The 14,477-nt window shown below is 33.3% G+C and overlaps 1 protein-coding gene across 12 annotated transcripts in view; it reads right to left on the bottom strand.

Moving 5' to 3' along the window:
• Nucleotides 1-14,477, bottom strand: part of PICALM (phosphatidylinositol binding clathrin assembly protein) — a 102,227-nt gene that overhangs the window by 27,394 nt on the left and 60,356 nt on the right. For 5 of the 12 annotated variants that reach the window (XM_090265763.1, XM_090265770.1, XM_090265766.1 and 2 more), the window contains exons 10-13: nt 11,051-11,174; nt 10,649-10,785; nt 8,407-8,510; nt 2,678-2,827 (exon numbers count right to left, since the gene is read on the bottom strand). In XM_090265763.1, coding sequence (XP_090121889.1) covers nt 2,678-2,827; nt 8,407-8,510; nt 10,649-10,785; nt 11,051-11,174 — 515 coding nt within the window. The remainder of the gene's footprint in view (nt 1-2,677; nt 2,828-8,406; nt 8,511-10,648; nt 10,786-11,050; nt 11,175-14,477) is intronic. The other 7 variants (XM_090265771.1, XM_090265773.1, XM_090265772.1 and 4 more) reach the window with 2 other exon arrangements.

Raw genomic sequence — 14,477 nt, 5'->3', positions numbered from 1 at the left:
AATTTCTCAGAAACTTTTGACTTGGGTTGAAAGACTTATTAAAGCCTCTTCTAGGGCAGGCATCAGCAAACTACAGCTGCATGTCTTTAAAAAGTGTTGGAACATAGCCAAGTTCATATGTTTATGTATTTCTATGGCTGCTTTCAGGATATAATGTCAAAGTTGAGTAGCTTAGACAGAGACTGTGTGGCTCACAAGCCAAAAATATTTGCAATCTGACCTTTTAAGAATAAGTTTGCTGACCCCTGTTCTAGACAAATGCCTACTGATTTACATTTGAGTGATTTTTAGTTTCCCCTTCTGTACTAATTTTCATTAAAAAATGAGTGATTAACAAGTTTTTTCTCCCTATTGACAAGAGGTAGCACATGTAGGTTCTTTTAGTTATACTTTATACTTTCATTTGTGCCATTTACTTTCAGAAAGAGAATATAAAGACTTAAAGTCTGTACTTCCCTTAGTGAAAGAACACTGCAGAGCAAAGCTACAAGTCTCCTGCTTAAGGCTTTGCTCCCAATAGCGCGGTTACCTTGGTAAATTTAACTTTTCTGGGACTCAGGTGATTCATCCATAAAATGGTAATAATATTCTCTTATCAGTATTAGAGTTCAGCAGAAGATCTTTGAAAACTCTAAATCACCAATTTTATTATTTTGATTTTCAAATACACCTGCTCACTTTTCAGTATATGGCCATCAACTTTACTAATCTGCTTTGCTTTCTGGTCTTCCTCGTCTCATAGGCCTTAAACTTAAGAAATATTAGGGAAATGACATTTCTAGTATATATATCCCTCTTGTAACAAACTTTCCTTGAAGAGCCAAAACAATGATTGACTAACTCTCTAACAATGGCTTTTATTTTATTTATTTTTATTCTGCTTCTGTTTGAATGTAAAATAGCCAGGGCCTTAAGCTTAGCTTAAAGCTGCTACTCTCCATTCTGTTCCTCTTCAGTGCGCATAGGTGACAGCCTGAAGCCCATGCACTGCTCTAACCTAAAATAGGAAATGACATAATGGCCCAAAGTGAAGACACATCTGTTTCGTATCTCCAAATTAAGGAAACTGGATAAAAAGACACAAGCAGCTATATTTACTAAACATATACTGTTTCACATATAGTAAATATAAAGAAAATATAAGCTTGTAAGAAACTAAAAAAAAAAAAAAAACCTCCAAGGATAACTCAAGTAACCTCTCATTATCAAGCAAACAGGTACTTCATTTCACAAATTTTCTAAAAAATAACAAAATGTGAAATTTAGTTCCCACCACTTTTTATATAATTTTTAACCCTCTGAGTGCCAACACTGCTGTGAGAGACACTGACAAATTTTCCCAAAAGTGCCAGCATCACTCCCAGCAACTCCTTTTTCAATGGCTATCAATGTAAATAACAATGGAATAAGTCATACTTTATGTTTTGTTTTTTTGTACCTCAGGTTATATATTGATATAACTTTTTCTCATGTTGATCCAAATTTCAAATTTTTACACTTGTTCAAATACTGACGTATTAATGTTTTTATAGACATTTTTCATAAACCCTGCATTTCTCAGCAAAATAGCCTGGCATTTTTCACATGAATTTAGCAATTACGCATGGCACTCAAAGGGTTAATGTATTACAATGACATAAAGGAATTACTGCAATCAATAATCACACATCGGAGATATCAGACTTGTTATAAATAACTAGAGCGCCTGTCTTGGAACATTCTCAAAACTCCAACTATTGCTTTCTTAGTCACCTCCCCTTCCTCCCTCTCTTTCAGATATATCTAATAGAATATTCAGTGTGGCCACATGATCTATATCTCGTGTTACATAGATGACTTTCTGCACGGTGATTTAATCAAAGATTTAAATTGTGTCACCTTAAGCTATTTTGCTGATTTGTATAAAAGCTGCTTCACCATCTTTTAAGTGAGGTTTAGCATCTTTTTAGCAGGATTCAATAACACTTCCATTTCATATATACTTAAAAAATTACTTCTTGAATAATTATGGTGTGAAATGTACTGCAATGAAAGGTTATTCAGTCAAGTTGTTTTACAGTCTCTACTTTTAGTTTATCTCAAGGTTAAGAATGAAGTAAGACTCAAGACAGAGACAGAAGATATGCATGGATTTTAGACAATCTAAAACTGTACTAGTCACAATTCAAAATGGAAAAAAGAAGATTGAGAGCTACTAATAGAACCACCCTGAATATAACCACCCTCTCTCACAAATACAGAGGAAAAATATAAGCACACATAAAAATGTATGTAAGTTTAAGAGATGTTATTCTTGAACCAACTCTCCCCATAATCAACTCTGGGAACTAATAAACAGGATGCAGCATGTGATGCTAGACAGCTTGAGTACTGATTGCAATATAATATGATAGAGAACAAAACACTAAAAAAAAAAAAAAAAAAAGAAAGAAAGTCCAACTTCAAAGGAAATTTTCTTTCCTAAAAACTTGCATTAAAATTAGGGCTATTAGTATCAATTTAAAAACCTCACTACATTATTGCTATCTAGTTATTTTAAAACTTGATATTAAAATCCAAAGTAATTATTTCAGTGCTTTAAAAAATATGAATGGTTATGTAAAAAAAAAAAAAAAAAAAAAAAAATCCTTAGGCAGTATAAACATTAAGTGGAAAGAAAGGTTAAATGGTACTTTACCAACAAACATTTCATGAGTAGGTGTCCTAGTAGTAAAAGTGGATACATCTGAAGAAATGGGAAGGTGAACATCACCACTACTTTTTGTGAGGAAAGGATTTAAGCTTGGAATGGCATCATCAACCGCATCTACAGTAGCAGAGAAAGGATCTGTGTAGTCCAATGCATTACAGCAAAATGAAGAAAGGAGGTAAATTAATTAGTATTGTGATTAGTCAAAAGATGCAAAGTGAAAAGTAGTAATTATATTACTATTTATCTTAAATGCAAAAATACCTAATCACCACTATAGAAGAACTGCATTTAACATATTTTAAAGTAAATCCTCAGGGGAAAAATCATTAATAGTAGCATACTAAGGATAGATCTGCTTTCCAGCATTAGGCAGCCAATATCAGGTAGTTAAAAAAGAATAAGAAAATGCTTCTGTAAAACAGCCACCAACCTTGACCCATGTTCCCCGCCCTAGATAGGAATATATTGGCTTTGGTGGCATAGTTATGTTTACTCAAAAAAACTGATAACCCTTGTATAGGTTCAGAGGTTGGAAATAAAAAAATAAAGACGGCCCTGGCTGCTGTGGCTCAGTGGATTGAGCATCGGCCTGTGAACCAAGTGTCGCTGGTTTGGTTCCCAGTCAGGGCACATGACTAGGTTGCACGTCAGGTCCCCAGTTGGGGGCGCGTGAGAGGCAACCACACAGTGATATTTCTCTCCCTCTCTTTCTCCTTTCCCCTCTCTCTAAAAATAAATAAATATATAAATAAATTTAAGAAAAAAACAAAAACAAATTATATTAAAAAGAAAAGAAAAGAAAGATGAAGAAAAGGTCTAATGATAGAGAAAGGGATTTTAGAAAAATTAAGAATAGAGGCTAAAGATTGGCAACTTAGGAGACTGTGAACAGCTTTGAAGGCCAAGCTAAGAGTTTAAAAGATTTGGCTTTAAAATTGTGTTGAAGAAATAACAAAAGTATTGTTCCCTACTAGAGTGTTAGCATATATATATATTATATATACACATACATACACAACACTATTATTAAATTCTCCATGTAAAGTTGTTTTAGAATCAAGTATTCACTGCGCCTATACCTCATTTAAGATAACTATAACTCTACTGATGGAAAGCCATTCATGCTACCTTAAGTAAATGGAGAGAGGAAAAAACAAGAGTAGCAAAAATTTAGTGTCACAAATTTTTTCTCTTGTTACACAATAAAAAATGAAAAGACAACAACCTGTTGTCTATTCTAATACGTGACCCTCACTGAAGAATACCATGGTACCTTCACAGTATCAAGCACTATATTTTACTCTAAGACTGTGTGATGGAACAATAAGAAGGCAGCAATGGCCTAAGACCAGTCATTTACTGTGATACAAGCGTACTTTTCTTAAAGTCAATAAATTCAAGGCAAATGTTCATAAACCCCACAAATGCTTACAAAAGGAAAATATAAAGAAACTATTAAGGTTATTGGCTTTAATATAATACTCTTTTTAAAAAAATGTTAATTTTTGTATCATTTAAGACCCTGTCTAGAATTAAGCATTAATATAGAACATCAATTCAGAGTCAGAAGTCAAATCTACAAAGGTATCAAAACTCACTGGTGTACTATTCAAACTCAAATGAATCGTGTTTTAACATCTTTCCCATCCCTCCACTCCTCAATACATGGAACTGTGAGGAAAAAGAATCAGGAAAAAATAATTCAGCAATAAAAAGTACAAAATAGATATAAGTAGGATTTTCTGTACTAACAAAAATGTAACGATGACCTCTCTAACTCCTTCTTATAGAAGAGTTGCATTAAGTTTAGATTTGATCGGTTCGGTTCAAAGTCCTATTTTTAAATATGCAATAGTGGCATGGAGTTTTAATGAAATTATATTTTGTAAGGACAATAAGCAACAAAGAACCTCTCTCTACTTTTCCATGCAAAGGAAGCCATGAGAGAAGTCATAAAAATTTTTCCAAAAAAAACCCAAAAACCAAAAAACAAAAAACAGGACACACTTTTCTTGAATAGATCTATTGGTTTATGAGAAAAGATGTTTGGGAAAGGTCACTAGTTATCTGTTTTTCTATTTATTGATAGTGTTTTACCTAGGTGCACAAGAGCAATTATTTCCTATTATTTGAAATATCCTAGAGAAGAATATGCAAGTGCCATTTGTATTTAGGTCAATCAGACTGTAAGAAAAACCAGTTCTTAATCTACTTGACAGAACACTACAGGTACTCTAGATGATGTTAATGTACGAATGGACACTATACTATATTTATTTAAAACATTCATTAAAACCAAAAAAATCATGCTCCTGCTATTCCAACTTAAAACTTTATTCACTAGATTGGCAACTTTACTCTAAATTCCTTAAACTTTTTAAAATTAAATTTTTCATTATTTTTATGATTATTCATTTGGAAATTTAGTTTTATGTTACAGTAGAAGCATAGAAAAATAATTCAAAAGTAAAAAAGGAGATTAAAATAGAACCAGTCCAGTCATAGTCTAGTCTTTACACACAGAAAATTGAGTTTTTTTCATAAAACATTACGTGTCATGCCAGCTAAGAGTACATTAATTTTTTGCCTGAATTAAATTTTAAAATCTTAAAATATACAACAGTGTACTAAGTTGATAATATTGTAGTTTCAGATGCGCTGTAACTGTTTTCAAAGCAATGAAAACTTAAGATTTTCTCAGATATTAGTATTCAATACCAAGTGCTTGTTTAGACTCCAGACCATTTCTTGAAAAATGAAAGGCTCATTAATAATGTAATGAGAGGAACAGGAAAGCTTGTGTTCTCTTTTCAGTGGAATCTTAAATGGCTTTCACATAAACATACAAACCTTACTTCTCCTTATTCTGTATCATTAACCTATCTGTGATTGGGAATATACATCATCTCTGTGGTGCTTATGGTAAGAACTAAATTAAATACCAAATCTATTAACATCTATTTTTAGCAAATGAAAAGTAACAGAAGTGTAGAATAATAGAATCATCAAAAATAATTATTATCTTTGTTTTGTCACATGCTATAAAAGCAGCATGATATAAAATGGTACATATTTCAAATGTTCAGGTAGATGATTTCAAAAACCTTTAAAAATTTATCTTTATAATCAAAGCTTTTTATACATAAGATTTATTTACTTACCTCAGTCTAACTTTAATAGGATAATTTCAAAACCTCTTTAAAATTATCATTGTAATCAAAGCTTTTTATATGTATGATTTAATATTTATCTCAGTCTAACTTTAATCTTAACAATAAAGTAAAAAATCTTAATTTGAATTGCATGGAAATGAACAATCCACTAAATTAAAATAAGCATTCAAAATTTATTTTTAAAATACTCTTCAACTATCCAATATGCAAAAGTTAAAACTAAATTTTTAACTTTTTTAACTTCGCTCAGAAGCCAAATATCTTTCTATGAAAGTTAAGACAAGATTTAATTCTTCGCCTAGCCCAGTAGCTGAGCTGGTTAACGTGTGGTCCTAATATCCCAAGGTGGTGGGTTTGATCCCCTGTCAGGGCACATACAAGAATCAACCAATGAATGCATAAATAATTGAAGCAACACAAACCAATGTTTCTCTCTCAAAAATCAATAAATGAAAAAGAATTTTTAATGTTTATTTTAAAATATTCAATTCTTCTTAAAGTGAAGAGTTCATAGTAAAGATCACTGTTCTTTCCTCATTTGAAGTGATAAGCTTTTCTGCCTCTGTACTTGCTCCCACTGTACCTGATTTATATTTTTAACACTTTTAACAGTTTCACTTGTATACTGCAAGTCTAATGTTAAAATATGGGGAAATTTTTCATGAAGATAGTACATAGAACAGAAAAACCAAAAACAGAAAAATAAAACATATTAAATGTATTCCAACATACTGTATTCACACACAGTCTGCTATGGAATATTTCTCATAATAGGGCATAGAATAATTCTTACAGGCTGAAATTACTTAAAATTATTCTTCTATGCTAACAGTATATTTGCCTTCCAAACAAATACTTAAAAAACTTGTCATTGCAAAAATTAATATTGTATTATGTCCAGACAAAACAGTTCCAGTTTTTTTGAAATGTTATATTAGTTCTCATTAGCCTTTTGTAAAATTTTTCACCTATTGAGAAAAACAACTTTTCAAACTTAATTTAGAAAAACTACTCTTTTTCAAAAAGGAAGCAAGGTGAAAATGCTTAAATGATCATGTTAATTCTACTACTCTTTTCTAAAGCAATTTAAAATAAGCAAAAAATAAGCAAGTTTCGGCAAATTAAAAATCCTAAAACTAGGACTTATCATCAGGACATTAAGAAACTCATTTCTTAATCTGAATTAGTTGTATACAATTTATTCAGATAAGTAATTCTTAACCATTTATTGACTTTAAATTAGCTTATAATTTTTAGAAACTACTATTCCCAGGTCTTAGGCTTTAGCTAAATTAAATGTGCCTCAGAGACCACTAGTATTTAATAAAGTTATGGCTCACAAAATAAGTTTCAAAATTTAGTATTTTAGTGTTTCACTGTTTCTGTTCCCTGACCTTATATTATGAACCAGAATTAACCAGTCTACCAAAAATAAAAATGCCCATTCATTCAACAAATATTTCCAACTATCTATTACATATCAGACTTTGTAGGTATAGCACTGAATAAAACATTAAAAAATTTCTGCCTTTCACACAGATTATGTTCTATTATACAAAATAGAGCCTTAAGAAATAACTATAAAAAACAAAAGTTCTTAAAACTCGTCATTAAAATAAAAAGTTTAATTCATATACCATAAAAACTCACTATATTCTTTAATTATCTTTGTTATGAAATTCAGATTTTACATATGAGCCACATAAAAATTTTAAGGTAGCCTGCCATTTGCTATAGTTCCCTATATACAGTGTCCTTTCTCACAATTTCCTTTCCCTCCAAAATAATTTTTAATGTTTGTAAATAATACTTTCATATATATAAACAAACAGAAGCACCAAAACCAACCAAAAGAAATGATTTGAAAACAAGCATGATTGTCTGAAGAAGACTGCTTAAAAACTGATACAGACGAGGCTCACTCCACTCCTTCAAAGATGCCAAGATCATGGTCATGACATGGTCACCTCTAGATAAGCAACTATTGAAGGGCAGCAAACATTCCTGCTGGTACTAGGGAAAAACCTGTGAATGCCAAAATCTAACAAGTCTGAGTTAAACCAACATTTTAAATATAAGCAGCATCTACTTTGTCATGACACTGCTGGTCAGAACATAGCTCATTGCCTGAAAACACCACCTGAGTTTTATTACAACTTCATCATATACTTACACAGGATGGCTTTTGACCCCTTGCAGGTAAATTTTTTTTCTGTACCAAAAGTAAAGTAATTATTACACACTTTCTGATTATAGAATACAAATTTAACACTGAAAGAATAATTTTATACTTAAACATTTGGACCTTCCCCTTCACCTTCATTAACCTCATTTCAAATTTAATTGAACATGAATTCCAAAATTGCATTTATAAATAAATAAAAATATCTTCAAAAGGGCAAACTCATTCATTGCCATTTTAGTATTTTTTTAACTTCTATGTATCAGGCATAATCAAAACTATACAGATAAGTAAAATACCAAAGAGTAAGGAGTGGAGATGCCTACACAACATATAAAGCAGAATCCATTAATGCTTACCTCCCCATGTACTTGCTACCTGAGAAGCAGTTGGCATAGGAAGTACAGATGGATGAAAAGTTGGCTGTTGCAAATCAAGCAAATCATGCGGTAGCTTTGATGTGCTATGAAGATATTTTGAAAAGATGACTTAATTATTAGGTAAACTTTGCCACGTTAGCTACTCTCTTCTCCCGCCCCAGTAAATTATAACATTAAAAAGAGAACTAAGAGAAAGCCCCAATAATGTAAATCTCAATAGGAAGACGAGTTTCAGCAAGGTAACAATGGCATATCTTTCAATGGCCTAGAAAAATATTCAAGTACCATATCTGCAGTTTACATAGGATTCAAATAATAACAACCCTTCAGGAAAGGATCAATAATTGCCCCAGTAAAATACTGATTTTCTTATTGAAATGAACCTAAACAATATGATTCAGAAATATGAAACATTATCGCAATTTTAAATTGTTTAAGAGAATATGCGCTTTCTTACTTTTAATTTTTAAAGAACTTTAATTGCATCTGTAATACTAATACCCCTAACAAAGTAAATCTCACCTCTGTTGCTTCTTAATCCAAGCAACATATCAATAATACAGGGAAAAAATTACACATGCATATATGATATAAATTTATAACAGAGCCACCCATTACACCACGCCAGAGGGGACTGCTTACATTATACACTTTTTACCACAAGACTTTTATGTAATTAAGGAATAACAACTCAAAAAAAATCCTAGCATTTCCAGGAATAGAAGCATTACGTATACAACAGCACAGATCACTTTTAACTTACATTAATAACTGTTTTAAATACCTATCTTTTAGATATTAAAAAAAAGTTTTATTGGTAGATCAGTAAAAATATAAATACATTTAGAATATGCAATAGGCATTCTGTAATAGGCTGTAAGATTTGCTCTCAATTAGTATTGAAAACGTAAAAACTTGAGTATATTAAGTAAAATAAAGTCATATTAGTCCTTTATCTAATACTTGTTTAATCTTCATTCAACATTCTTTTCCATTCATCTCCCCTCCCCAAGTAGAAAACTTGACATTCAATGTCATTTTCTTGGGGATTAAGAAAAGTGGCATACTAAAACAAAACAAAAAAAAAAATAAAGCTGAAAGAAAAACACATAACTAAATTCACCAAACATCTACTAAGACTTTAGGGAGCAGGTAGCAGCTGAGTTAATGAAAGTTACATTAAGCTGTGACAGGAGTCAGTACATGGGAGAGAAGACCTTTTAAGGATGAATTAATAAAATAAACAATTAACGACAATAAAAATTAAAAACAAAAACAAAAAAACCCATCACTCTCTATGGCGCATTTACCATGTGCCAAACACTGTGCTAAATCCTATTTGGGAGTCTGTTGGAAATGAAAATTCTTGGTCCTCACCCCACACCAACTAAAGCAGAAACTCAGGGTGGGGTTCAGAAATCACCCTTCAGGTGCCTCTGATGCTTGCTAAAGATTGAAAAATCCTGACCTATATATACCATATATTATCTTATTTGGAAACTGAGGTTAAAAAAAAAAAAAAAAAAAAAGATTAAGAAATAACAGAGCCAGGATTTGAATCACATCTGACATTCACACTTCAAACCACTGTGAGGTAAAAGACAAGGAAGATATGAAAGAGCCAATTATTCTAATTTCCTGGAAATATTATATTTCCATTGTTAAGTAGTAGCTTAAATCAAGCAACAAGATTATTGATGTTGGCCTGGTAGACTTCAATACCACAGAAATTTGGCAACTAAACTCTTACTGTGTTCTAGATTCCTGAGTTTAACACCAGGGAATAGACATGAAAGACATTTAATATCCAATTAAGATATTTTGAAACACATATCATGCCCATTAATCACACACACACACATACACACACACACACACATGCTTTTCCAAGAAGTTATAAGGGGTCTTGAACCATTAGATACTTAGTTAATATGTTTAATTATAATTTTTATACAATGAAATGGTTGCCAAGAGATAACCCACTACATTCTAATTAATATAAATTTGGAATTCAGCCATCTTCCATTTCCTAAATAGGCAAAATACAAACTTATCACTTTATATTTAGTTATTATACCTCTATCTCCATTTATCACCACCTCCTTTGTGTGATTTATGATTACAAATGATAAATCAAACTAAACCTAAAAAGCTCTGCAAAATTTCTATTAGAAGTCTTTAAACCTAAATATTCAAAGGAAATCTTTAATCGCTCACCTACCTGTTAGAAGAACTAAGGGTAGAAAACATGTCAATGACTGGTGCAGTCGTTATACCCCCTGCTGAGGCGGACACAGGAGAGGCTGCAGTTGTTAAAGAGGTATGAGGTTTCTTTGCAAGTTCTTTGAGGCGCTGTTCCTGTTGATAAAGGTAACTACCATAAGGAATTCAGAAACCAGATGTTTGTATGTCCTCTAAACAAAGGCATTTTCTAATTTTGTTCTAATAGCAGAAAGGTATACTCCGTTTATCAGTCAATTTCACGATGAAAAATTAGACTTTGTACTGAGTTTTACCCCATTTGGATAACTACACATTAAATACAGTTATTCTCTATAAGGTCCTAATTATTTTATGAACACCTGTACTTGATTTTCCAAATAAAAAGAATGCACACACCTACCTTTAAAGCTTTTAAACGAGCCTGCTCTTCCTCTAATGCTGCCTGTTTTTCCCTTTCATCCACTTTGGTTAGAGACAGGCCAGTACTTGCCAGGGAAGAGACTGCATTGGAAAGTGTCGTTGCCCTAGAATAATTGGACAAAGGTAATTTGGCTTTTTGCCAAACATTTCACATTACAACCTGGTTATGAAATGATCTAACAACCTTGGCATGGACAGGCACTATAATTATGAACTTAACTTATGAAGCCAAAACCAGTACTTCATATGAAATATTCTACCCAGTAACCCAGAGAATTATTAGCAATTAGATGATTTACACACATACTTACTCTTTTTAAAGTTAAGTGTTAAGATTTTGGAAAGGATTCACAGTAGCGGTGAGAGAAACTGCCTCTTCTAAGCCCCCCAAAAGAGAACCTATACAATTAAGATAAGAGCTTATACACTCCCAAAAAAACCCTGATGGGTAAAAAATACTGAGCTTCTCACAGAAAATGACTCTCTACCAATTTACAGTCTGGGTTTTGGCAGTACTACTACAGGAACACTAAAACATGAGGACCAGTAATAAACAACAGGTATATTTCTCTTATAACACCCAAAGGAGTCATTCCCAGAGGACCCAGAGGTTCTTTCAAAGGAAGATCAATTTAATTCCAGTCACTGGTCCATCTGGCACTACGTTTCCATCTGCTACCCTTTTACCAAGTTAGAATTTCCTTTTCAAACATATTATATATACACAATGCAGCATCTCTCACTGGCAGATGCATAGTAGGCTGCCTTCCTTCCCTTATATCAAAACCTTACCAAATACCATGAGCCTGAAAATTAAATTCCCAAATGTCGATTCTAGGTAAAATAAACCCATGTGAAGAACTACTCCTCAGTGATGACCTTTATTCATTTTCTTTTATCACACACCAAACATCATTAATTTCTACTCTAAATACACAAGTGGCAAAACTTTTGAAATTTTATGTAAAATCAGCTTATAAATGAACCAATATAAAGATACAATTCAGAAGACAAGGAAAGAGTGATCTAGTTGTGACAGAAATGCAAAATCCAAAACAAATTCTATGATAAAAAATATATGAGGTAAATCAGTGAACCTGAAGTACGTGGCTATACTTTTCATTACTTTCGCAAATCTCTGGGCCTTATAATTTTGGCTTATACTTCTAAAAAGCTACTAGAAATCTCAAACAGCATATGTGTAATTATAAATTATTAAGATTCATTAACAACATTTTCTTTTACAAATTACTTAAAATTTTGTTGCTAAAAAACAAAAAAAAACAAGTTCTGAAACAAGTCTAAAAAGAAGGTTCTCATTATACTTCATACAAACTTTATCTTCATATTGTTTAAAGGAAATCTTTGTTAAAAAAACATGACAATTAATCAAGTCATAACACAAAAATCATGTAACAAAGTTGATGTGAGATGGTGTACGTTACTTTCAATTTGCCAGATTAATTGGTCTTAATCTTGGAAATCAGGTCAATGCTTAATAAACTGATTAAAATATAGTATGTGAATAATCAACCCCATGAACTGGCATTAGACTTTCTCTAATGGTAAAATTTGATGTCATACATCCTAGGTTTGACGCCCAGAGTTAATACTTGTATACTTCACAGGGCTATAGTGAGGGTTAATCAAATTTGTAAAAAGGCTAGTAATTATAAAACATCATACAAATAAAAGAATTATCATCTTTAAGAGAGTCACACTAAATGGAATACTATGTAGCAGAAAGAAAGAAGGAACTCCTGCCATTTGCAACAACATGGATGGAACTAGAGAGAATTATGCTTAGTGAAATAAGCCAGGCAAAGAAAGAAAAATACCATATGATATCACCTAATACAGGAAACTAAAGAACAACACAAACAAAGGAACTAAATAGAACAAAGAGCAGAATAGCAGTCAATAGGGGGGAGGGGAGAGGGAGAGAAGGGGGATAAGTAAGGGAAGGGTTTAATTAAAGAGCCTGTATGAAAGACTCATGGACATGGACAACGGGGAGGGATATGATTGTGGGAGAGGGGGTGGGTTGGGTGGGGGAGAGAAATTGGGGGAAAAGGGGACAACTGTAATTGAAAAACCAAAATAAAAAAATTAAAAAAAAAAAAAAAAAAAAGAGAGTCACACTATGAACACAATTCCAAACTAACTAACTAGTCACTGTCATCACCTTAACAGATATTAACATTTATTGAAGATCAGTAACTATTCCAAGAATTTACATGTATTAACCCATTTAATCCTTGACAACATCTCTACGAGGTTGATACTACTGCTAAACCCATTTTAAAAGTAATTAAATCAAGAGACATTAAATAACTTGGAACTTGAGGAGACTTCCGGCCAAGATGGAGGCCTAGACTGACACGCTCTGTCTCCCTCCACAACTAAGAAGGACTACAACTACCACAAAACCAGAAATAACCAGAAATTCCAGAAAATAAAGCTACATGGAAGTCCAACGTATGAAGTTATAAACAAGTGATGCTCGTCCAGACGGGTAGGAGGGTGAAGCCGGGGCGGAGACATCAAGCTGTCCTGGCAGTGGCAGCTGTGGCGTAAGTGGCGGGACGGCAGTAAGCACAGACACCTGTATTTAAGGGGAGGCGAGAAGCGCCTGGGGAGCACCTCTGGCTGCAGACCAAACCCATCAGCTTGCGATTCCAATGCTGGGAAAGGCAGACCCCCATTGCCTTGGACGGTAAGGGCTGGAGGGCATGGGGATGAAGGAGGAGGCTCCTGGTCTCTCAGTGGAGAGTGAACGGCAGGAATCCATCTTGGACCCCTGCCCCCACACAAAGCGCCACAGTGTGGTGGGAAGTGTCGCCCAGTAGTGATGAGTGCACGGGGTTCTGCCCCCTCTAGCATAGGAGGTGTGACAGCCCTGCCCAGGAAGCAAAGGTAAACACAAAACTGTCAGGATGACAGGGATCATGATAGAGATCCCAATCACACAGCTGACCAGACAGCAAATACATGATCTATTGGACAAGCAGATAGATCATCTTTCTGAAGCTCAGTTCAGAGTTCTGGTTTTAAGAAAGCTTACAGACCTAACAGCGGATCTTAAACAAAATCGTAAACAAGATGGGGAAGGAATGAAGGCTAGTCCTGCTGAAATGAATGAAACCACATATGAAACAAGTGGTGAGGGAAGGAAAACCAGGGATCACATCAACAAATCGGAACATAGGGAAGGAACAAACAGTCAACCAGTGGAGAAAGGGGAAACGAAAAGTGAAGAAAATGAGGAGAAGCTCAGAAACCTCTGGGACAACTATAAGCAGGCCAACATCTGAATCATAGGGTTGCCAGAAGGTGAAGAAGAACTAGAAATTGAAAAATTATGTGAAAAAATAATGAAGCAGAACTTCCCTAACTTGGGGAAAGAA

Source organism: Furipterus horrens, unplaced genomic scaffold (assembly GCF_987537825.1).
Source record: "Furipterus horrens unplaced genomic scaffold, mFurHor1.1.pri manual_scaffold_2, whole genome shotgun sequence".
NCBI lineage: Eukaryota > Metazoa > Chordata > Mammalia > Chiroptera > Furipteridae > Furipterus > Furipterus horrens.
This window is presented reverse-complemented; position numbering and strand designations above follow the sequence as displayed.